A 25,447-nucleotide genomic window follows, 5' to 3' on the forward strand; every position below is an offset into this window, starting at 1 on the left:
TCCCCTCCCCCGAAATGATGTCCCCCCTAATTGCATAGGCTCCTCTGACCAGGGGAACCACCATATGAGGGGACCTTGTAGGAGGTGGAGTCATCACAGGGGGTGGAGTTATCCCGCACCTCTCCCGAAGCCGTCTGTCAATGCGAATAGCAAGGGCCATAGCGGCTTCCAGTGACGCGGGAGAGTCATACTGTGCCAACACATCCTGTAATTTGTCGGATAAACCTTGACAAAACTGGCTCCTAAGAGCCGGATCATTCCACTGGGTGTCAGTGGCCCACCTACGGAACTCCGAACAGAATTCCTCCGCCGGACGATCTCCCTGCTGGATCCTACGTAACTTAGATTCAGCAAGGGAGATCCGATCCGGGTCATCATATACAAGACCCAGAGCAGCAAAAAACCTATCCACTGACTGGAGAGCCGAGGAGCCCGGGGGAAGAGAGAACGCCCAAGATTGTGGGTCCCCTTGTAGGAGCGAGATGACAATTCCCACCCTTTGTTCTTCACTCCCCGATGACCGAGGCCGCAGCCGAAAGTACAACTTGCATGCCTCCCGGAAAACAAAAAACTTGTCCCGCCCCCCAGTGAACCTGTCAGGGAGAGCTACTTTAGGTTCTGGTCCGGCTTGCTCCTGAGGATACAAAACCTTGGATCTAACGTCCGCCAGCTCCATGGACAAACTCTGCAACTGCCGAGCTAGACCGGCTACTGGATCCATGGTAGTTTCTAGAAGATCTAAGTGGTCGGTGAAAATGTCATGCTGTCTCTGTGTACTGGAGGTAGGGGGCCTAAGCTGACCCTAAGCTGGGGCCCTGACTAATCCCTCTACCTGGAGGTACTGTTAAAGGTACAGAGGTCCAGGCCGCCAGCGTAACCCCTACCTCCTGAGGATCCCTGCACCTAAGTAATCTAGTCCTGAGAAGTACCCCTGATCACAACAAAAGGGGACAGGTAATAATATGCCCACACTCAGTACTTAGACGAACGAGACAGTACAAGGGTAAAACCAAAACCACCTTGCATACAAAAACTACACAACTACAACAGAGGGAACACCAACGGGAAAGGAGATAAATGATAAAGCGAGGAAGGGAAAAAACACTCCAAATACACTTAGCTCTGAAACTCCAAATACCACGATCCGCTCTGTTAGTCTGCATGAAAAGCTTTCACCGACACTTCCCTAACAGACCGGCAGGCATTTGAAGGAGTCCCACTACAGCAGCATTGATTGCAGCTGGGCGAGGCTGGACCTCGTCTAGCACAGAGAGAGAGAGAGTTAACTCCCTCACTGTCGAAAAACACAAAGCACCAAAAACTCAGCTGCGAGAAGTCAGGCTGTGTAATCGTGACGATCTTCGTGGCGACACACCCGTGACATTTCAGTGTGAATGTACAATTTTCATAGTCATGAAAATGCAGAAAAATATTTAAATGAGAAGGTGTGTCCAAACTTTTGGTCTGTACTGTATATGTATAGTGGTTTGAAAAAGTGTTTGCCCCTTCCTGATTTCCTGTTCTTTTGCATGTTTGTCACACTTAAATGTTTTAGATCACAAAATGAATTCAAATATTTGACAAAGATAACACAAGTAAAATCAAAATGCAGTTTTTAAATGAAGGTCTTTATTATTAAGGGGAAAAGAAATCCAAACCTACAGCGCCCTGTGTGAAAGTGATTGCCCCCCTTCCTTAAAACATAAATTAACTGTGGTTTATCACTTCTTTGTGAAGCTGAGTTCAATTTCCCTAGCCACACACAGGCCTGATTACTGCCACACCTGTTCTCAATCAAGAAATCACTTAAATAGGACCTGCCTGACAAAGTGAAGTTGATCAAAAGATCCTCAAAAGCTAGACATCATGCTGCAATCCCAAGAAATTCAGGAACAAATGAGAAACAAAGTAATTGAGATCTATCAGTCTGTAAAAGGTTATAAACTCATTTCTAAAGCTTCGGGACTCCAGCGAACCACAGTGAAAGCCATTATTCACAAATGATGAAAACATGGAATAGTGGTGAAACTTCCCAGGAGTGGCCGGCTGACCAAAATTATCCCAAGAACTCAGCGACGACTCATCCAAGAGGTCACAAAAGACCCCAGAACAACATCCAAGGAACTGCAGGCCTCGTCCCAGTTAAGGTCAGTGTTCATATCTCCACCATAAGAAAGAGAATGGGCAAAAATGGCATGCATGGCAGAGTTACAAGACGAAAACCTCTGCTGATCAAAAAGAACATAAAGGCTCATCTCAGTTTTGCCAGAAAACATCTTGATGATCACCAGGACTTTTGGGAAAATACTCTTTGGACTGACGAGACAAAAGTTGAACTTTTTGTAAGGTGTATGTCCCATTATATCTGGTATAGAAGTAACACAGCATTTCAGAAAAGGAACATCATACCAACATTAAAATATGGGGGTGGTAGTGTGATGGTCTGGGACTGTTTTGCTGCTTCAGGACCTGGAAGACTTGCTGGGGTAAATGGAACCATGAATTCTGCTGTCTACCAAAAAATCCTGAAGGAGAATGTCCTGCAATCTGTTCGTGACCTGAAGCTGACGTGCACTTGAGTTATACAGCAGGACAATGATCCAAAACACACAAGCAAGTCCACCTCTGAATGGCTTAAGAAAAATAAAATTAAGACTTTGGAGTGGCCAAGTCAAAGTCCTGACCTTAAACTGATTGAGATACTGTGGCATGACCTTAAAGAGGTGATTCATGCTCGGAAACCCTCCAATGTGCCTGAATTACAACAATTTTGCAAAGATGAGTGGCCAAAATTCCTCCAGAGTGTAAAGGACTCATTGCCAGTTATCGCAAACGCTTGATTGCAGTTGTTGCTGGTAAGGGTGGCCCAACCAGTTATTAGGTTTAGGGGGCAATCACTTCTTCACACAGGGCCCTATGGATTTCTTTTTCCCTTAATAATAATGACCTTCATTTAAAAACGGCATTTTGTGGTTACTTGTGTTTTTTTTGTCTAATATTTAAATTTGTTTTGTGACCTGAAACATTTTGGTGTGACAAACATGCAAAAGAATAAGAAATCAGGAAAGGGGCAAACACTTTTTCACACCACTGTTTGTATATGTACAATGGGTGAAATAAGTATTGAACACATCACTAATTTTTTAAATACATTTATTTCTTAAGATGCTATTGACATGAAATTCTCACCAGATGTCTGTAAAAAAACATTCAATCCACACAGGCAAAGAAATCAAACCATAGATGTCCATAAATTAAGTTATGTGTAATAATGAGAGATGACACAGGGAAAAGTATTGAACACATGAAGAAAGAAAGGTGCAAAAAGCCATGGAAAGTCATGACACCAGGTGAAATCTATCAGTAATTAGAAAGCAATCCTGCCACTTAGTGACAAATAATATCAGCTGGTCCATCTGATGGCCTATAAAAAGGTGTCTCATTACCATGGTGCCACGCAAGAAACCTCTCATGATAAGTAAAACCAGTGAGCTGTCTCAAGACCTTCACAACCTTATTGTTGCAAAACATACTGATTGCATAGATTACAGTAGAATTTCTAACTACTGAAGGTTCCTTTTAGCACTGCTGAGGCCATAATGGAAAGAGCATCATTTCACCATTATCTGGCCATGACCAGTTTCTCCCCACAAGATTTCAGACAGAGAAGAGAAAAGAATTATCAGGGTTGTCCAAGAGCCAAGGACCACCTACAGAAAGACCTGGAATCAGCAGGTACAATAGTTTCAAAGAAAACAATAAATAATGCATTCCACCTCCATGGCCTCACCAGGCAAGACTCCATTGTTGAACAAAAAGCATGCTCAACTGCATTTACAATTTGCTCAACAACATTTAGACAAGCCTATGGTGAAATACTGGGAGAATACAGTCTGGTCAGATGAGACCAAAATTGAACTCTTTGGGCGGCATAATACACACCATGTTTGGAGTCCGAAAGGTACTGTATATCACCCCAAAAACACGAAGGAGCCCATGGAACCCTCGGGATTTGAAGAGTGTTTGTGGGGAAGAATGGGTCTAAATCACATCTGAGCAATGCCTGCGACTAGTTTCTCCATACAGGAGGCACCTTGAAGCTTCATCACGAAACAAAGGCTTTTGTATGCAGTATTAAATTTCAGTAAGCGTGTTCAATACTTTTTCCCTGTGTCATTTCTCATTATTACACAATTTTATTTATGGACATCTGTGGCTTGATTTCTTTGCCTGTGTGGATTGGATGGATTGTAACTCTGGAGTATAATACAGGATGTAACTCAGGATCAGTACAGGATAAGTAATTTAATGTATGTACACAGTGACTGCACCAGCAGAATAGGGAGTGCAGCTCTGGAGTATAGTACAGGATCAGTAATGTAATATATGTACACAGTGACTGCACCAGCAGAATAGTGAGTGCAGCTCTGGAGTATAATACAGGATGTAACTCAGGATCAGTACAGGATCAGTAATGTAATGTATGTACACAGTGACTGCACCAGCAGAATAGTGAGTGCAGCTCCGGAGTATAATACAGGATGTAATTCAGGATCCGTACAGGATAAGTAATTTAATGTATGTACACAGTGACTCCACCAGCAGAATAGTGAGTGCAGCTCTGGGGTATAATACAGGATGTAACTCAGGATCAGTAATGTAATGTATGTACACAGTGACTCCACCAGTAGAATAGTGAGTGCAGATCTGGAGTATAATGCAGGATGTAACTCAGGGTCAGTACAGGATCAGTAATGTAATGTATGTACACAGTGACTGCACCAGTAGAATAGTGAGTGCAGCTCTGGAGTATAATACAGGATGTAACTCAGGATCAGTAATGTAATGTATGTACACAGTGACTGCACCAGCAGAATAGTGAGTGCAGTTCTGGAGTATAATACAGGATGTAACTCAGGATCAGTAATGTAACGTATGTACACAGTGACTGCACCAGCAGAATAGTGAGTGCAGCTCTGGAGTATAATACAGGATGTAACTCAGGATCAGTAATGTAATGTATGTACACAGTGACTGCACCAGTAGAATAGTGAGTGCAGATCTGGAGTATAATACAGGATGTAACTCAGGGTCAGTACAGGATCAGTAATGTAATGTATGTACACAGTGACTGCACCAGTAGAATAGTGAGTGCAGCTCTGGAGTATAATACAGGATGTAACTCAGGATCAGTAATGTAATGTATGTACACAGTGACTGCACCAGCAGAATAGTGAGTGCAGTTCTGGAGTATAATACAGGATGTAACTCAGGATCAGTAATGTAATGTATGTACACAGTGACTGCACCAGTAGAATAGTGAGTGCAGCTCTGGAGTATAATACAGGATGTAACTCAGGATCAGTACAGGATCAGTAATGTAATGTATGTACACAGTGACTGCACCAGCAGAATAAAGAGTGCAGCTCCGGAGTATAATACTGGATGTAACTCAGGATCAGTAATGTAATATATGTACACAGTGACTGCACCAGCAGAATAGTGAGTGCAGTTCTGGAGTATAATACAGGATGTAACTCAGGATCAGTAATGTAATGTATGTACACAGTGACTGACCAGCAGAATAGTGAGTGCAGTTCTGGAGTATAATACAGGATGTAACTCAGGATCAGTAATGTAATGTATGTACACAGTGACTGACCAGCAGAATAGTGAGTGCAGCTCTGGAGTATAATACAGGATGTAACTCAGGATCAGTAATGTAATGTATGTGCACAGTGACTGCACCAGCAGAATAAAGAGTGCAGCTCCGGAGTATAATACTGGATGTAACTCAGGATCAGTAATGTAATATATGTACACAGTGACTCCACCAGCAGATTAGTGAGTGCAGCTCTGGAGTATAATACAGGATGTAACTCAGGATCAGTACAGGATCAGTAATGTAATGTATGTACACAGTGACTGCACCAGCAGAATAGTGAGTGCACCTCTGGAGTATAATACAGGATGTAACTCAGGATCAGTACAGGATCAGTAATGTAATGTATGTACACAGTGACTCCACCAGTAGAATAGTGAGTGCAGCTCTGGAGTATAATACAGGATGTAACTCAGGATCAGTAATGTAATGTATGTATACAGTGACTGCACCAGCAGAATAGTGAGTGCAGCTCTGGAGTATAATACAGGATGTAACTCAGGATCAGTAATGTAATGTATGTACACAGTGACTGCACCAGCAGAATAGTGAGTGCAGCTCTGGAGTATAATACAGGATGTAACTCAGGATCAGTACAGGTTGAGTGATGTAATGTATGTACACAGCGAATTCAAGTTTTGATGTAAGTTAATTATATATTAATTACATGTTGTATAAATTATAACATGTTCTGAAGGTAAACATGCACTATACTATAGTGCTTAATGGAAAACACAATAAAGGGGAGAGCAAATTGAAAGATCTTCACTCCCATTATATACACATTTCACATCCTATAAAAGGCAAACCTTTTGGGGGGGAGTGGGTGGACTGCTGTAACATCTCTTTAAAGGAAATCTGTCAGCAGGTCTTTGCTATGTAATCTGAAGACAGCAGGAGATAGAGGCTGAAACCCAGAATTCAGGGATATGTCACTTGTTAAAGTGTGTGTTGGTGTTTACTAACTGTGAATGATTTATCATTAAGAAATTATCATTGCTGCAATACATCAGTCCAGCAACGCCCCCTCCTGTGATAAGCAGTGCAATGACTATGGACTTTGTCCACAGGGAGCCTGGTGGAGGTGGGGTCAGCTGTGGTAAAGGTGGGGTAAGCTGTGGTGTGGGCGGGGTCAGCTGTGGTGGAGGTGGGGTCAGCTGTGGTGGAGGTGGGGTCAGCTGTGGTAAAGGTGGGGTAAGCTGTGGTGTGGGCGGGGTCAGCTGTGGTGGAGGTGGGGTCAGCTGTGGTGGAGGTGGGGTCAGCTGTGGTGTGGTCGGGGTCAGCTGTGGTGTGGGCGGGGTCAGCTGTGGTGGAGGTGGGGTCAGCTGTGGTGGAGATGGGGTCAGCTGTGGTGGAGGTGGGGTCAGCTGTGGTGTGGGCGAGGTTAGCTGTGGTGGAGGTGGGGTCAGCTGTGGTGTGGGCGGGGTCAGCTGTGGTGGAGATGGGGTCAGCTGTGGTGTGGGCAGGGTCAGCTGTGGTGGAGGCGGGGTCAGCTGTGGTGTGGGCGGGGTCAACTGTGGTGGAGGTGGGGTCAGCTGTGGTGTGGGTGGGGTCAGCTGTGGTGTGGGCGTGGTCAGATGTGGTGGAGGTGGGGTCAGCTGTGGTGTGGGCGGGGTCAGCTGTGGTGGAGGTGGGGTCAGCTGTGGTGTGGGTGGTCAGCTGTGGTGGAGGTGGGGTCAGCTGTGGTGTGGGCGGGGTCAGATGTGGTGGAGGTGGGGTCAGCTGTGGTGTGGGCGGGGTCAGATGTGGTGGAGGTGGGGTCAGCTGTGGTGGAGGTGGGGTCAGCTGTGGTGGAGGTGGAGGTGGGGTCAGCTGTGGTGTGGGTAGGGTTAGCTTTCTCAGTCCTGCTTCATTCTAAATCTAAAAGCTCTGATTGTGTTAGAACCACTGCACCCAGTAATCTAAGTGATACATCATTGGATTCAGCTTCTCTTTGCCTACATTACGCTGCTCTCAGATGAGGTAGCAAAAACCTGCTGACAGATTCCCTTTGATTCCAGGTATGCATCTCTCATTAAACATGGACGGTTCCTCATGTTACTTCAGTTTGAAAATAGTCTTCTGTTCAGCATGTGCAGAACAAAAAGGATTCTCACAGAGGTATTCTACCAGAACAAGCAGTCGAAATGCTTCGGGAAGCAGCGCTCTTGCACACTGTACTATAATCATTTATTTTCTAATAAAATGTGGCTGCTGACTGATCATTCTCCTCTTATTATCTATCAAAGTTACAGGAACGAACAATTCTACTTGTATAATATACACAGTGACTGCAGATAGTGCAAAATGTCCATCTGCTAAGAAGTACACTTGTACATTTATAAAAAATGAAGGAGCAACGTATTCAAAAACAATAAATATTAACTATATAGGAAAAGGTAAGAAATATCAAGAATCTATCTATGTCTCTAATCTATCTGTCACATATCTACTGTATTTATGACATATATATCGATCTATCTATCTATCTATCGATTATCTATCTATCCAGGGCCGGCATCACCGCTCAGTGCACCTGGGCAAGTGTCGGGGCCTTGGACGAGCGGGGGGCCCACTTGCTATCGGGGACACAGGCACACTATGGGAACCGTGAGTCGGGGGAGCTGGTGCCAGTGGGCCCTTCCCCTCAAATACTCACCTCTCCTCATGCCCCACTGCTCTGGTCTCTTCAGCGTCTTCTGACTCTCTGTGACGTCTTAGGGCAGAGGGCGCAATGACATCACTACAGCGTGCCCTCTGTGCTGAACTGTGCAGAGAGTCAGAAGACACTGAGGAAAGCAGAGCAACGGGGAATAAGGAGAGGACTATGTGGGGCCCATTATACTGTATGGAGGGCTATATGGGGCCCATTATTCTGTATGGAGGACTATGTGGAGCCCATAATACTGTATGGAGGACTATGTGGAGCCCATAATACTGTATGGAGGGCTATGTGGGGCCCATTATTCTGTATGGAGGACTATGTGGGGCCCATTATACTGTATGGAGGACTATGTGGAGCCCATAATACTGTATGGAGGACTATGTGGGGCCCATTATTCTGTATGGAGGACTATGTGGTGTCCATTATACTGTATGGAAGACTATGTGGGGTCCATTATTCTGTATGGAGGACTATGTGGGGCCCATTATACTGTATGGAGGACTATGTGGGGCCCATTATTCTGTATGGAGAACTATTTGGGCCCATTATACTGTATGGAAGACTTTGTGGTGCCCATTATTCTGTATGGAGGATTATGTTGGACCCATTATACTGTATGGGGAACTATGTGGTGCCCATAATACTGTATGGAGGACTATGTGGGGCCCATTATTCTGTATGGAGGATTATGTGGGACCCATTATACTGTAAGGGGAACTATGTGGGGCCCATTATTCTGTATGAAGGACTATGTGGGGCCCATTATACTGTATGGAGGACTATGTGGTGGTACCCATTATACTGTATGGAGGACTATGTGGTGGTACCCATTATACTGTATGGAGGACTATGTGGGGCCCATTATACTGTATGGAGGACTATGTGGTGGTACCCATTATACTGTATGGAGGACTATGTAGGGCCATGAATCGTGGTACATGTTAAAGGGGCCCACTGAGACTCTTTCACCCGGGGCCCACGAAAACCTGGAGCCGGCCTTGTATGTCTCTATCTATCTATCTATCTATCTATCTATCTATCTATCTATCTATCTACCTCATATTGTTATTGCAGCCATATATACAGTATTTTACTCTGAAACACTACAGATAAAACATACTTCATAAAGTCCAAAGTAGATGTGAAAATACACTATCCAACTTACCTCTCCAGGAGCTTGCACAGGTTCATGTTATATTATATGTAATTCCCCTACATATTATACTGCTGTATATAGCTCAGGCGATCAGACAATCACAGCTTCAAGTCCCCTAAGCGGACTATTAAACACAGTATAAGAAAAAAAGTTTTAAAAAATATGAGAAAAGTAAAAAATATATAGAATTTCATTAACTTGCCCAATTAAAAATAAAACAATTAAAAAGAAATAAAAAATACACAAATTTGGTATCACTGTGTTCAGAAATGTCCGATCTAACAAAGTATAAAATAAATGAATCCAGTGAACTGTGTAATGAGATAAAAAATGTAAACGTCAGAATTAGGTTGTTTTAGCTGTCGCAACATTACAATAAGAGAAAATTGCAATAAGAGAAGATCAAAACCAAAATGGTATCAATAAAATTGTCAGTTTAGGGCGCAAAAAAATAAGCCCTCACCTGGCCCCAAATCGATCCTGAAATATGAAAACGGTGTCGGAAAATAGTAACAAAAGCAACATTTTTTTTTTGCAAATTACCGATTTTTTTTTCACCACCTAAATAAAATAAAACAATAAAACTCTAAACGTTTGGAATCTGCGAATTCGTACGGACCTGGGGAATCATACCGTATAGTGAACATGGTAAATAAAAAAAACAAAAAACTATTGTGGATTATTACATTTGGCATTTCTTTCCCCTTTCCCCACTAAATGGTAGAATGTATGGTGTCATTCAAAAGAAAGAATCATTTGCAATCCCATGCTGTCCTGTCTGTATACTCTCTTTTGCTTTCACCTTTTTTTTTTTTTTTTTACTAGCGACCTAAAAGAAATTGAACTTTGTAACAATAAATTATGTGTCACTTTTTCCGTGTACATAACTTTTTTAATTTTCGGTGTTTTTTTTGCTCTCCAAGCAGTAGTCTTCAATGATGCCACTTTGACGTATATAGGACACTTTGTATATCATTTTGATTTGAATATGCTTATATATTTTTTTATTCTCAACTGAGGCAAAGGGGGATCATTTTATTTTTTATGTTTTTTATTTTCAATACCTAAAATATATATATTTTTATTTCTCACTCTATTTTTTTACTTCCAATAAGGGTCGTGAATGTGTGATCCTTGATCGCTTGTTCTGTATACTGCAATACTACAGTATAGGAATATATAGGGAAAATCACGGTTTCCTATGAAGTCCAGGCTGTGACTAGGCTTTACAGAAATGCCTCAATGACGGCGAATCAACATTGACCAAAACACATGCACACTTTCCCCCTTCTTCTGAATTCCCCAGTAAAATAACATATGGGAGACACTTCTAACTTTTTTCTGAATGGTGTTTGGTCGCAGGCGGCTTTTATTTGAATCTTTACGAAAACTTGAACGGTTTGTCCCCCTTCTGGGATTTTTTTTTTTTTTACTTAAATGCATGTATTTGAGATGAAAAATAATTTCTGCAATCATGTTTCATTAATAATTTATTGTAAAATAAAATTAAATCTTAAGCTGGCTGCAGAATGGGTTAACTGAGTATCCATCGGTGAGCTCGTTCTGCTAGTCCTAAAGTCTTAGACTATGTTCACACGTGTCGTTTTTGCTGCATTTTTTTCTAAAAATTTTAAGCTGCGTTTTACAGTACCAGCAATTTCAGAAATCTCATGCACACACATTGTTTTTTTTGTTCCTGACTAATTTGGAAAACTGCTGCGTTTTTTGCAAACTTCAGTTTTTTTTACAGCATCTTTTCACCCATAGAAAGCAATGAGTAAGTGCAAAAAAAACGCAGGTATCAGATTTTGCTGCATTTTTGGTGCAAAAACCTCAGAAAGTTGCATCATGTTTTTTTGGGGGCACTAAACTTTATCAGCAAGCACAAGAGACAATAAAAACACAGCAAAAAAATGCAGCAAATAAACAGCAAAAAAAAAAGCAGTCAAATTTGCTTTTTGTAAGATGCTTCTTTACTGCCAACAGAGCTGGTTTTGCCTGCAGAAAAAAGCAGCAAAAACGCAAAGTGTGAACATAGCTTTATCGGGGTTGTCCAGACTTAGGGTTGAAGTCTGCAGTCAATCTGTGACTGCAGACGTGCAAATACTCACAGCACGCACACTGCACATTGTCAGGATTGCGCATACTTCAGGCCATGTTCCAACTGGATGTGTCCTGCCATTTTTCCATTTACTGTACTTGTATTGAGCGAGATCACACACATCCCATTGGCACGTGACCGTATATATGCAGTCAAGTGATTGCCCGCTCTCGGCACCGGAGAATCCTGCCTGCTTGCAATGTGCACGCTGTAAGGATTCACAAGTCTGCACTCACATTCAATCACCTGGTCAAAAGTGTCCATTTTTTTTGCTCAAATTTTATCGTCCACTGGGTGTTCCGTTTCTGTTTTTTGTTTTGTTGTTTAATCTGCCGTAGGGTTCCTCTTTATTTAATGCTAATGTTTATGGTGTTTACCAAGGGGGCGTGGCTTACAGTGTACTTATGCAGAGCAGGCTAAAGGCACGCCCTAGAGGATCCTGTAAGCCATGCCGACTTTGTAAAAACCATAGCGATTAGCACTAATTAGAACGGCATGTATCTATGGAACTGTTTGGTGGATGTAAAATGCAATAAAAAAAACCCCTGAATACTCAAGGCAGCAGTGGGAATAAATGAAGAGGTCCTCTGTAAATCATACCCTATCAATCTGGGTGCACTTTCCATGACAGATATAACTTCTAACATGACGACGCTGATCTCAGCACTGATGGGCAGTAAAGTCACAAGGAGGGAACCCATCTCCTAGAATATTGCAGCTCATACATTGTAAATAAAGTCAAAAAGAAAGTTAGATAAAACTCTTTTTTTTTTTTTTTTACTTGTCCCTTTACAGCCAACATAAACTTTCCAGACGTGCCAACTTCCTCTGCGTATGGATCGCTAACTATAACTTGTAAGACTGATATCGCTGTAAAGAGAATCGAGCTGATAAAGGAAAATAAAGTTCTAAATGATTCAGATACAACCAGCGTGCTTTATACAATAGGCCAAACGACAACAATGTGGTCAGGTAAGTACAAGCATCCACTGATCTACAACCAATAGTAGAAAATCACGGTGTACGTACAGGCGTGAAGGAAACTAAGTACACCCTCTTTGCATTCTATGGTTCTACGTAGTAGAACATAATAAAAAAAATCATCTGTTCCTTAGAAGGTCTGAAAAGTAGGTACGTAAGTACAACTTCATATGAATTACGACACAAATTACATTAAGCTAAAATGCAGTAGTGCATAACAAATTAAGTACACCCCCATGAGTTAATAATGGATAGAACCAACTTTAGCAATAGAACTAATCTTTTTCTGCACGACTTTATGAGTTTCTGACTTTGTTTCTGGGGGAATTTTGGCCACTCTTCTTTAAAAAGTTTCTTCAAAATGATGTGTCTGAACGTCAGCGTTTCGGTCATCTTTTGTGAAAGAAGATCAGGAGCTGCACTTCCTCCACACGTGATACTACATAGTCAAGCATATGTGTCTAACAGCAGCAACCAGAGCTCTGCTCCAATCACTGCTGTCAACCATTTGAAGAAAACCTGTCACTAGATCAAAAGTGGAGAGTTTTTGCTTTTATTTTTTATTTTTTCCCTCTGCTCCGTTAAGTAATGCGGTTTTCATTCTCTTAAAATCCACCATACGGTTCCAGAGATACAGACTTTTTTTTTTACTGCTGATATTTATGGACTTTACCAATTGTGCAGAAAAAGACTAAAGAGACGCCCCAGAGGATCCTATAAGCCATGCCCGCATGGAAAGACCATTTTGGCTGGGCTTCTCAAGTATACACAAATGGCAGTCAATGGGACTTTATTAGGCCCCTTGACTGTTATAACGTTGCTATAGGCTCCCCGCAATCACGTTGTGGGAGATCAGTGGGCATCAGAAGGGACACTTTCTCCCACTTCCAATCTCTTTAATTCTACTGTAACAAATTTTTTGGCTGAGCTGCTGCAATTGGAGCTAGCTCCATTCTCAGCACTTACACTCGTTTGCCAATGGTATAACACAGCCAGTACCTGTACTGCATGGAGCATGCTTATCATGTGAGTCCACTCCATGCACGCTGTACAGACATCCGCCTCTTATACAACCAAATCAGATCTCATGTTTTGCACTGATGATGGGCAACAACCCGAAACGCCGTGTCTGCACATTGAAATTCTGGTTTGGCTTTTATCTTAAATCATGCGGCAAGGCTTGTTAAAGGGTTGATATTGACTTTTAGGATTGCTACTTCCAATAGGTGTCATTAAAGTTCCACTCTGAAGAGACAATTTGCAGAAGAAACATTTTAATTTCCCAGACAAGCATTGCATGGCCTATAAGTCTCCTTTATACTGGCATGTCACTCTCCACAAGGAGAGACGTTATCCCATAAGCCCCAGTCAGAAGCCTCCCATACAGCCAAATAAGAGCTCATACTTTGCACTGATGAGGGGCAACAGTCTGAAACATGTGCCTGCAAATAGAGTGTATGGTTTCGCTTTTATCCTAAGTCATGTTGCAAGGCTTGTTAAAGGGTCGATATTGACTTTTATGATTGCTACATCCAATTGGTCCACTAGAGTTCTAGTCCTCTTTCTCTCTGAAGAGGCAATTTGCATATTTCCAGAGTAGCATTGCATGGCCTATAAGTCTCTTTACAATAGCAAGTCAGGCATGTCACGTTCCACAAGGAGAAACGTTACCCCTTACACCTCTTTGCCCGGAAAAACGCTGCATATAAAATGTGTGCTTTTGATGCATTTTTGCGTGCATTTCTGATGCTTTTTTTTTATCCATTTTTTTCCCATTCATTAAAATGGGTGAAAAATATTGCAAAAATGCTGAAGGGGTTGACATGCTGCAGACTTGAAACAGCTTCAAATCTGCAAGGAAAAAATAAGCAACATGTGCATGAGGTTTCAGAAATCTGTTTGCTGGGACTGTAAAATGCTGCATTTTTCTCAGCAAAAAACACAGAAGGAAAAAAGTGCCAAAAATACAACGCATGAACAATACCCTACATCTGCTATTATGTTAAAAAAATAAAAATAGAACACAATTGGTATTTCCACATCCTGAATGACTTGAACTATAAAGTTATTACAGTATTTAAAGTTAACCTATCAGGTGATTCGTACTCTCCGAAACATGGGCCCCAAGAATAAGAACAAAAATAGTACAAAGATGGAGTCAGGAACAAGGCTCCTGGTAGATTTGGATCTCTGTATTATAAAAACTTTTCAGACCTACTTAAACAAAAAATGGTGAAACTGACCCAAAACACATAATCCATGTACATTTTGCTGGCAGTATTTTTATGGAGGTGCTGTTTAAAAGGAGCACTCTGGACATCTTAGTCTGGACAAGTTATTTATTTGCAAGAAAGGTGAGGATCCATCTTCAGTCCATAAAATCCATAAAGTTGTATTGTTTCTTTTAAAACATGGCAACCACTACTGCCTACACCTTAGCATAGGTGTGAGTTGGGGATAAGGGGTGCCAGGAAAACGCTGGACATGTTTCAAACGCTAGCTACATTCTTAGATCCGCTAGATTCTAGCTGGATCCTCACCTTTCTTGCAATTATTATTGACATCTGGCAGAGACTTGATCCTGTGCTTCCACCAAGGGTGAGCTGATATTGCTTTTTCTAAAACTGTGTAACAAGTTATTTATGTATTGTGTAGTGGAATTAATTATTTGCACAGTATGGTAATATTTACTGTGCGCTGGAAGTAGTTGTGTGTACAGTATGGCAGCGTGATTTAGGTGCGTCCTATGGTCATAATATTTATATATACATTGGTGTGAAAAAGTGTTTGCCCCCTTCCTGATTTCTTATTCTTTTGCACGTTTGTCACACTTAAATGTTTCAGATCACAAAAAAAATGTAAATATTAGACAAAGATAACACAAGTAACCACAAAATGCAGTTTTTAAATGAAGGTCTTTATTATCAAGGGAAAAAGAAATCCAAACCTACAGGGCCCTGTGTGAGAAAGTAATTGCCCCTAAACCTAATAACGGGTTGGGCCACTCTTACAGCAACAGCTACAATCAAGCATTTCCGATAACTGGCAATGAGTCTTCTACAATGCTCTGGAGGAATTTTGGCCCACCTATCTTTGCAAAATTGTTGTAATTCAGCCACATTGGAGGGTTTCCGAGCATGAACCACCTTTTTAAGGTCATGCCACAGCATCTCAATCGAATTAAAGTCAGGACTTTGACTTGGCCACTCCAAAGTCTTAATTTTGTTTTTCTTAAGCCATTCAGAGGTGGACTTACTAGTGTGTTTTGGATCATTGTCCTGCTGCATGACCCAAGTGCGCTTCAGCTTGAGGTCACGAATAGATGGAAGGACAATCTCCTTCAAGATTTTTTGGTAGACAGCAGAATTCATGGTTCCATTTACCACAACAAGTCTTCCAGGTCCTGAAGCAACAAAACAGCCCCAGACCAGGGGCGGACACAGACTGTAGTGGGCCCCTGTGCAAGAAATTTTTGGGGGCCCCCCCCTGCGCTTCATAAGGCAACAAAGTTATGTAAACATAACCCCCCCATGTGCAGCTCTCATCCCCCCCATGTGCAGCTCACCCCCCCGATGCATCTCTCATCCTCCCCCCATGTGCATCTCTCATCCCCCCCGTGCATCTCTCACCCCCCATGTGCATCTCTCACCCCCCCATGTGCATCTCTCACCCCCCCATGTGCATCTCTCACCCCCCCATGTGCATCTCTCACCCCCCCATGTGCATCTCTCACCCCCCCCATGTGCATCTCTCACCCCCCCATGTGCATCTCTCACCCCCCCCATGTGCATCTCTCATCCCCCCCATGTGCATCTCTCATCCCCCCCATGTGCATCTCTCATCTCCCCCCCCATGTGCATCTCTCATCCCCCCCCATGTGCATCTCTCATCCCCCCCACTCCTAGTTAATTAATTGTATTTAAGAAAAATAAAACTTGTTATACTTACCCCCATGCGATCCCTGCAGAATCTTGGCGCTCGTCCACGTCGCTGCCACCAGGCTCTCCTGACGTTCGGCCATGTGACGGTGCCACATACATAGCCAACAGCTTTTGTTTTGGCCAAAAGATTTTTAAAGCCGCCACCACGATAAGGTAGACTCTTCTGGCCGGGCCCTACTCTAACCTATTAAAATTTTCTTAAAATATCCAATACTCTTTTTAGAAATATTTTTATTTAGTTTTCTTTAAGGGAATGTGTCATATAAATTTTTTTTTAAAATGACCAATAATACCACATACAGGGAATACCGCCACACCATAACCAGACCACATATTACCACAACATAGTGACCGAATAATACCACACAGAAGGGAGAAAAACTGCGACACCATGACCAGACCACATATTACCACCACATTACTAATATTACCACCACATTACTAATATTACCATAAGTGTCATTATACACGGGAGCTCTATACATGGTATGTACAATGTAAGTGTCCAGGTAATCTAGTGATCACCAGTGACATTATACACAGAAGCTCTGTATATAGTGTCAGTGTACAGGTAATACAGTGATCACCAGTGACATTATACACAGGAGCTCTGTATATAGTGTACAGGTAATACAGGGATCACCAGTGACATTATACACAGGAGCTCTGTATATAGTGTACAGGTAATACAGGGATCACCAGTGACATTATACACAGGAGCTCTGTATATATTGTCAGTGTATAGGTAATACAGTGATCACCAGTGACATTATACACAGAAGCTCTGTATATATTGTCAGTGTACAGGTAATACAGTGATCACCAGTGACATTATACACAGGAGCTCTGTATATAGTGTACAGGTAATACAGTGATCACCAGTGACATTATACACAGGAGCCCGGTACATAGTATATAGTGTAAGTGTACATGTAATGCACTGACTCACTGGTGACGTCTCTAGGTGAAGTCCTTCAGCTACGCTTTTCTCCTTCATCCAGCACAGACCGCCATCACGTCTTCCAGCCAGGACTCGTCTCTGCATAAAATAACACAGTTATCTAGAGCACATTCCCCAACTTCTACATTACGCAGCTGAATACAGACGTGCATCCACCATCAATATATGGTTAGTTATTATGCAACCTACCATTCCAAATATAAATTGTAATCCACCACGGTGCCCCCATTAACTGTAAATAGGCACTTAATATATAATTTAATTAGAACCTCTACTCTATACTTCCTGCTCCCCGCATTCATTATTTACATGCACCCCCTGCCCCAATTCATTATATCATGTCCGTGCTCTCCCCACCCCATCGTCATTTATCATTTACTCTCCCCCACCCCACATTCATTATGTGCAGCTCATTATCCCCCTACTCCTAATTCCCCCATGTGCAGCTCATTTTCTCCCAATTCCCCCATGAGCAGCTCTCACCACCCCCCATGTGCCCCTCTCTCATCCCCCTCCCCCACATGTGCAGCTCTCACCACCCCCCATGTGCACATCTCTCATCCCCCTCCCCCACATGTGCCCCTCTCTCATCCCCCTCCCCCCCATGTGCCCCTCTCTCATCCCCCCCATGGGCATCTCTCATCCCCCCCACATGTGCACATCTCTCATCCCCCTCCCCCACATGTGCACCTCTCTCATCCCCCCCATGTGCATCTCTTATCCCCCTCCCCCATGTGCATCTCTTATCCCCCTCCCCCATGTGCATCTCTTATCTCCCCCCCCATGTGCATCTCTTATCTCCCCCCCATGTGCATCTCTTATCTCCCCCCACATGTGCACCTCTCTCATCCCCCCCACCCCATGTGCATCTTTTATCATCCCCCTCCCCCCACGTGCACCTCTCTCATCCCCCTCCCCCCACATGTGGACCTCTCTCATCCCCCCCACCCCATGTGCATCTTTTATCATCTCCCCCCACCTCATGTGCATCTTTTATCATCTCCCCCCCCCATGTGCATCTCTTATCTCACACACACACACACACACACACACACCTCCCATTTCCCCCACTCCTAGTAAATTGTATTTTGAAAAAAACAAAACTTGTTATACTTACCCCCATGCGATCCCTGCAGAATCCTGGCGCTCGTCCAAATCGTTGACACTAGGTTCTCCTGACTTCCGGCCATGTGACGGCGCCGTCACATGACCGGAAATCAGGGGAATCATGAAGGCGCTGCCGCAGGAGCGCAGCGCAGCGCTGAGATGTCCCGGACCCGGCGCTTGGCATGGGGCCGGGGGCCCCATGAGGAGAGAGACTCACAAGAGGGGGCCCCCAACGGGGCTCCAAGGGGGCCCCTACCGGCTGGGCCCCACACTGGAGTCAGGGCAGACATGCCCTGATGGCGGCCCTGCTGGAGGCTGGAGGGGCCCCCTCTCCCTCGGGGCCCCCGTTCAATGAACCGGCTGCACGGGCGGTAGTTCCGCCCCTGCCCCAGACCATCACATTACCACCACCATATTTTACTGTTGGTATGATGTTTCTTTTCTGAAATGCTGTGTTACTTCTACAGCAGATGTAATGGGACATACACCTTCCCATAAGTTCAACTTTTGTCTCATAAGTCCACATCATCAAGATGTTTTCTGGCAAAACTGAGACGAGCCTTTATGTTCTTTTTGCTCAGCAGTGGTTTATGTCTTGGAACTATGCCATGCATGCCATTTTTGCCCAGTCTCTTTCTTAAGGTGGAGTCATGAAAAGTGATCTTAACTGAGGCAAGTGAGGCCTGCAGTTGTTTGGATGTTGTTGTGGGGTCTTTTGTGACCTCTTGGATGAGTTGTTGCTGCGCTCTTGGGTTATTTTGGCCAGCCACTCCTGGGAAGGTTCACCACTATTCCATTTTTTCACCATTTGTGCATACTGAATCTCTCTGTGGTTAGGAAGCATTTAACTGTGACAAACATGCTTAATAATAAGATATTAGGAAGGGGACAAACACTTTTTCACACCAATATATATATATATATATATATATATATATATATATATATATTTAAATATATACATTTATAATGAATGCAATTGCTTGTGGTCTCCTGATTTTATGTGCAGATTTATTACATGCATTCTTATGTTTCTCTTCCTCTGTATTTTTCTGAAAAGGTGATTTCATGTGTAAGGTGTACCAAAGTAGTTTGACAACTTCAAAGAATATAACAGTGAAAGTTGTAGCATTGCCTCGGCCTGAGGCGATACAGGTGTCTCCCCCTCAATCATATGTGAAATGTGAAAATCTAGCAACGCTGACGTGCTGCGTAGTTAATGAAAACTATAAAGTATATTTCAACAACGGCTCCAAAACACTTGGTAAGAAATCTTAGTACAGAGATAATGTATAGAAAGACAGGCAGAAAGCTGATAGATAAATAGATAGATATGAGAAAGATAGATTTATTTTAATAAGCCATATGTTCAAGCTTGAGAAAGGCTCTGCGGAGCTGAAACATATGGCTTATTGAAACTTTCACTGGAGTTTCCCATTTTTGAGTGCCACCTGCTTTCTTTATTTTTAGATAGACAGATATAAATGGTTAGTTAAGAGATAGCTTTACAAAAAAAAACTGACCAGCACCTTCCAACAAAATAAAGCAAGTGTGAACAGGTCCAAGCTACTATGACTGCATAATATACAAACTTAAGAATAGAGGAATCTGTATACGCGCTGAATTGTCTGCAAGCATTGAAAATATGACATTTGGATGCATTACTGCTAGGGCCGGACTGGCCATCTGGCAATTCTGTTAAATGCCAGATGGGCCGGTGCAAGCAGTGGGCTGCTCCTTCACTTCAGGGACATGCATGCAAACCTCACCCTGATGTCCTATTTATTCTATTTAGATCCCATCGCTGCGCAGGTATAATAATGAGGAAGGGTTGTAACCTTCCCCTGGCACTGAAGTAGTTAAAATAACATGTTCCCATAGTTAGATCTCTCTGAACTGCTGTCAGGCCAAGTTAAGGGGTTAGCTTCAGTGGTCCAGTCAGTACAGTAAAGGGGGGAACGTAGTTTCATGGTCAGACATGGAGTGTGTAAACATATTTCATTGTGGGGCTGTAGTAATTTTAATCGGCCACAAGATGCCACTGTTGGGCACAGTTGTTAGTGAGAGTCTGTTAGCAGGATTACAGACATGCAAGACAGTTGCTAGGCAGATGGCTTAGTGGGTGGAGTCTCTGGGTGTGCTAAAAACAGCTGCAACCATGATTTTCAGTCAGTTGGAGTCCTGTCAGAGTTGTGACAGGAAGCCTTATGGACAGTCAGAGATATTGGCTGCTAGGGTAAACGGGAGCTCCCTACTCTCAGACAGTGGATCAACAGTGTAAATGTCTCTTCACGCAGGAGTCCCATTAGCCAGAGAAACTCAACGGAGGTATTCAGGACCCAGGGCATGTCTAGTCTGCAGGTAGCAGAGGAAGATAGGACTCCAGGCTAAGCCATGAGGGAGATATAGGATCCGCATACACTGTCGCTGGTGAGGAAACTTCTCTTAAGCTAGAGAATAGAGTTAGAGAGATGCTTCACCTAAAGAGGGCACCAGGCAGAAGATGTTTCTAGCACCTGTATGGGAGATGAAAACTTGTTGGGCCTTATCCAATGTACCTGACTGTAAATACTGTATATATTCCTCTCCCCCAAGTAAAATCCCAATTATGGTTAAGAACTTCGTGTCCTCTGAATTTATTGCTGCCCTGGTCCCAGAAGAGAAATCCCTGGAGACAGTCGTGATTGGATGGTTTGAAGTAAGTGAAGGATGTCACATACCCAGCCACACATCAGAGGGAGGACATGAATTGTCTGCAGGGTGTCAAAGCGAGCAGGGGCTACAACTCGCCCATGACTACCTCGCTGGGGCACCATACACAGGGATTAACTGCAGTGGTGAGTTGACCTCCATTTCTTCCCATCTTCATTCAGTACATGAAGAAGGAAGGTGGGGGTAACGTTGATGCAGACAGTCGACGTAATAATTCTTAGAGACTCGGCCAGCCGAGAGAGAGCAGCCGAGACATAGACAGAAGAGCAGCCTGGTGACAGTCAGGCTCAGGTGAGTTCTGCAGGCTCCATGCCCCCCACATTCAGGCCAGTGATTTGAGTGTCTCTGAGTGTTAACAGTCTTTCTCCAGCTCCTGCCTCTGTGATCTGCTGCTGACTTCTCACTCTTCTTATCACTGTCCTGTGTTTATAGATGTTATCCACACAAGACAATGGATTTAACTCTTATGTTGCCTCCCTGCAGCTGACTAAGGCTACTTTCACATTGCATTGTGTCCCCGTCGGGGCATACGTCCGAAATCCTCCCCGCAAAACGGAGTCCGGATGTATGCGCTGACGGGAGCCATAGATTGCAATGGTGATGTCAGAGCAAACGTGCGCTCTGCCGTGTACTTTTTTGGGGAGTGTACGCCTACAGGAGGTGGACACTCAGATGCAGTAGTTATTTGTATATGTCTCCTCTTAATTGTAACGTGCGGCAGAATATGTTGGTGCTATATAAATAAAATTATTATTATATTATTAATCCCTATGTTTCCCTCTTGTAAAATAATAACACCTATACTCACTGCCGGTGCTGTACCAGCGGTGTCGGCACTGGCTCTACCAGTGATTGAGTGACATTGTTATGTCACGCAATCCCTGCAGCCAATCAGTAGCCGCTTCACTCTCCCCACTTTTGGGCAAATCCAGACATTCAGAGGAAGTGAGTGCTTTGGCTGCTAACAGCCTCCAGATGTCAGATACGTCCAAAGGAAGGGAGAGTGAAGCGGTGGCTGATAGGCCACAGGGATCGCCTGGAACCGCGTCGACACTGGAACTGAGCATATCTGTTATTAGTTTACAGGGAGGAAACATAGTGCTTGAGATGGAGATGTCTGAGTAGCCCCTTTAATTTTGCATTTATAGTCAATCGCTAAGCAACAAAACAGGGATAATGTAAATGTGCAAAAAGAGTGCAATACAGTCATGGTGGGGGTTTTGGTGGTCAGGGCAGCTAACAGGTTCTCTTTATTGGTACATTTAGGTGCAGTTAATGCACCTAAATTTGGTGGTCCGAAACTAATAATGCTTTTCATCCTAAATGACTATTTATTGTAATAATCTAATAGCTTTTCTAATATGCTTCAATTAAAATGTCCCTATCGTTCCCTCTCTAATCTAACTGAGTTTTAAATGTTTTACCTTTTTTTTTTCTTTTTTTTTTACTTATTTCTGTTTTGATGATGCTTTGTTTGAGAAGCCCCGATGCATGCTGGGATACTCAAGCAAGACGTCATCGGGATTGGAGTAGAGGCTGCGGTCAATGCTGCCTCTGTCCCTACCCTGAAATAAAGTGTGGCGCCCCTGCGGGTTCAGACGCCACAGAGGTACTGCATCTCACCCAGAGGTGTGGTATCCCACTCTCAGGTAAGGAGGGAGTACTGCCCGCGACCCAACCACTTGCATACATTACACTCCACTTCAGAGGGCAGGGCGAGATTGCTCCTAAGGGAGAACACAGTCCCTGGTCCCTAGCTGGAGGACAGAACCATGTAGAGGGTGTGGGTGGAGGAGGAAGATCAGGAGAGCACTTCAGGAGTAGTATAAAAAGGGATGGAACCATCTAGAAGGAGCCAGTCAAGTCAGAAGAGGACAGTGAGAGGAGCAGGAGGTCAATGGGAGCTCTGCTCAGGAGGAGCGGGCCTGAGTGAGAGAGGCCCAGGAGGTGAGACTGAAGAGAAGAGAGGAGCAGGGAGGAAGGAAAGAGGGGATCCTAGGGGTACGGGAAGTGCTGGAGGCAACCCGTACGCCCGAATCTACCAGGACGTGGAGGGATCAAGCCGCAGAGGGGACCGGCCCCTAACTAGTGGGAATTGCAATATTCAGCTAGAAACCGGAGGCTTCTACATTTCCAGGGTGTAGTTGCCACAGCCACAATTAATCGCCAAAAAGGTAGCCACACAGGATCCAGGGAACTCCAGGTTGCCCGCCAAGATCTGAGGTTACCGGCTTGGGACACTGTTTGCGAGGCGCAGGGCCGGAGGGTGAGAGCCAGCTCAGGAAGATGACTGAGAAAGGCACACAGATAGGGATCCCATTAAGTGCTCTTGAGTTACCTGGGGGATTGCTGAACCCCTCCCGTGGTGAACGCAGGACGACGTGGGTGGTTATAATCTGCAGTTGTAACTAGGAGCAACGTGATAATCGTGAGTAAACCCTGAAGAATGCACCCCACTGTCTCTGTGAATAATTGCTGCGCCATCATCCCCTGCACTACACTGCACAACAACAACTACCTCATCATTTACCATTACAGCAATGCCCTGGAGCTTAGCTCTACCTGTGGAGAGCTGAACCAACTCTGCTGCATTACTAACAGCTCTAGAGGACCTGCTCCGCAGCGGCAGCTCCATATAGCTGAATGCCACAGGTGGCGTCACGAACATTAAACTATAAAAACTATAAATCCCCTTTTATTGACTGCCCTGGGTCACAGACCGGGTCACTGCCACTGTGACATCCTCCAGCACCGACCGTCCCGGCTACCGAGTACCCCACGGCCAAGGGGGCGTGTCAAAAGCGTCATCAGTGACGTCCATTTCAGGGGCCGGGCTAGTCCCTGCTCCACTGAGAATGTGCCACTTGTCAATTCCGATGTCTGCTCAGTAGGATCTTGTCACTGTGAAATATTTTCTCAGTGTACAATGACAGTGCGCTCCCTCATCAGCTGTAATTAGAATTGAGGAGTCAGCAACAGAGCGCACTGTCAGTGCACATTGTAAGGAAGGAATAGGAAGAGCAGAGACCAGCCCCACCACTATAGTGAGGTCACTTTCGAGGGTGAGGCTGGTTCCTGTTCGCCATGTTTTTTCCTTGACTGACAGGCTGACTGTGCGTAAGTGCAAAGCTTGCTGTCAGTCAAAGTGCTTAAAGCTGCCACTCTCACTGCTGTGAGTAGTGACTGTAATTACTCTGGGCACACCTGCATGACTGAAAGCCAGAGGCTCCTCGGAGAAATAAAAAATTTTTTTCCCCGGGTGGCACACTTTCAGTACAGCAGCCGGGCACCTTCATAACACTATTAATCTGCAGATCAAAACTATATCTGCAGGGAAATAACGTTATCTGACCTGACAGGTTCCCTTTAAATTACACATTGTGTTATTCTGGCTTTACATCAGTTTCTATTCTGTAAATGTGATATACATCTCATGCAATTCACAAATCGACAAAAATATTTCACATTCACTTCTTAGCAAGTGGGCATGTTTGCTCTCAAATGCCAAGGCTGAATTTCAGTCCCAGTCTGGCCCTTTACTGTTTTATAGAATATATTTATAAACATGAAGGTATTTAGCATACAAATTGGCCGATACATGAGAGCCCACTAACCATGACAAGGTGACCTTCTTTCATGGGACTCTAATCCTAATATTTAAATTGGAAGGAGGATAGGAATAGTAGTCTGCGCTGCTGTGCTGTATTCAAGAAATCCAGAGGACAAGATAAAAATTAGACTATGCGGTTTATTCTCAATGCGTTTCAAAGTTGGACCTTTATCAGTAGTCCCAGTAAAATGCTGACCAAATACTGAATGTGTGAACGTGGCCTAAGGCTGTTTTTGAATAGTGCTGGATCCTACCGGCCCTTTTTACGTGTAGCTTTCAGTCCAGGAGAGGCATATCTAATAAATATGAGCTGTAGGGTCCTACAACAGAAAGGTATTCCTTGTTGTGGCTGGTGGGCTCTCATGAAGTGGCCACTTTGTGCGCTAAGTACCTTCACTTTTATAAGAATACTCTATATAGCAATAATGCATCCAAATGTCATATATTCAGTGTTTGAGCGCTTATAGAGGTGGCTGTATCCTTATGTTTGCAGACAGGTATATAGATCATATAAGAAAGATAGATAGATAGAGTCCACATGCAGGTACTATCTCACTGATGACTGCACACTG

General features: G+C 43.8%; 1 protein-coding gene across 1 annotated transcript in view; it reads left to right on the plus strand.

Annotated features, from left to right (window-relative positions):
• The window catches only part of LOC141258482 (adhesion G protein-coupled receptor F5-like), a 108,481-nt gene that overhangs the window by 38,842 nt on the left and 44,192 nt on the right, over positions 1-25,447 (plus strand). Inside the window, exons 7-9 of the mRNA XM_073673475.1 lie at positions 7,891-8,040; positions 12,359-12,535; positions 19,614-19,817. Coding sequence (XP_073529576.1) covers positions 7,891-8,040; positions 12,359-12,535; positions 19,614-19,817 — 531 coding nt within the window. The remainder of the gene's footprint in view (positions 1-7,890; positions 8,041-12,358; positions 12,536-19,613; positions 19,818-25,447) is intronic.

The sequence above is a fragment of the Phyllobates terribilis genome, unplaced genomic scaffold (assembly GCF_046119375.1).
Source record: "Phyllobates terribilis strain yellow unplaced genomic scaffold, ASM4611937v1 Scaffold_3__8_contigs__length_932513732, whole genome shotgun sequence".
Taxonomy (NCBI): domain Eukaryota; kingdom Metazoa; phylum Chordata; class Amphibia; order Anura; family Dendrobatidae; genus Phyllobates; species Phyllobates terribilis.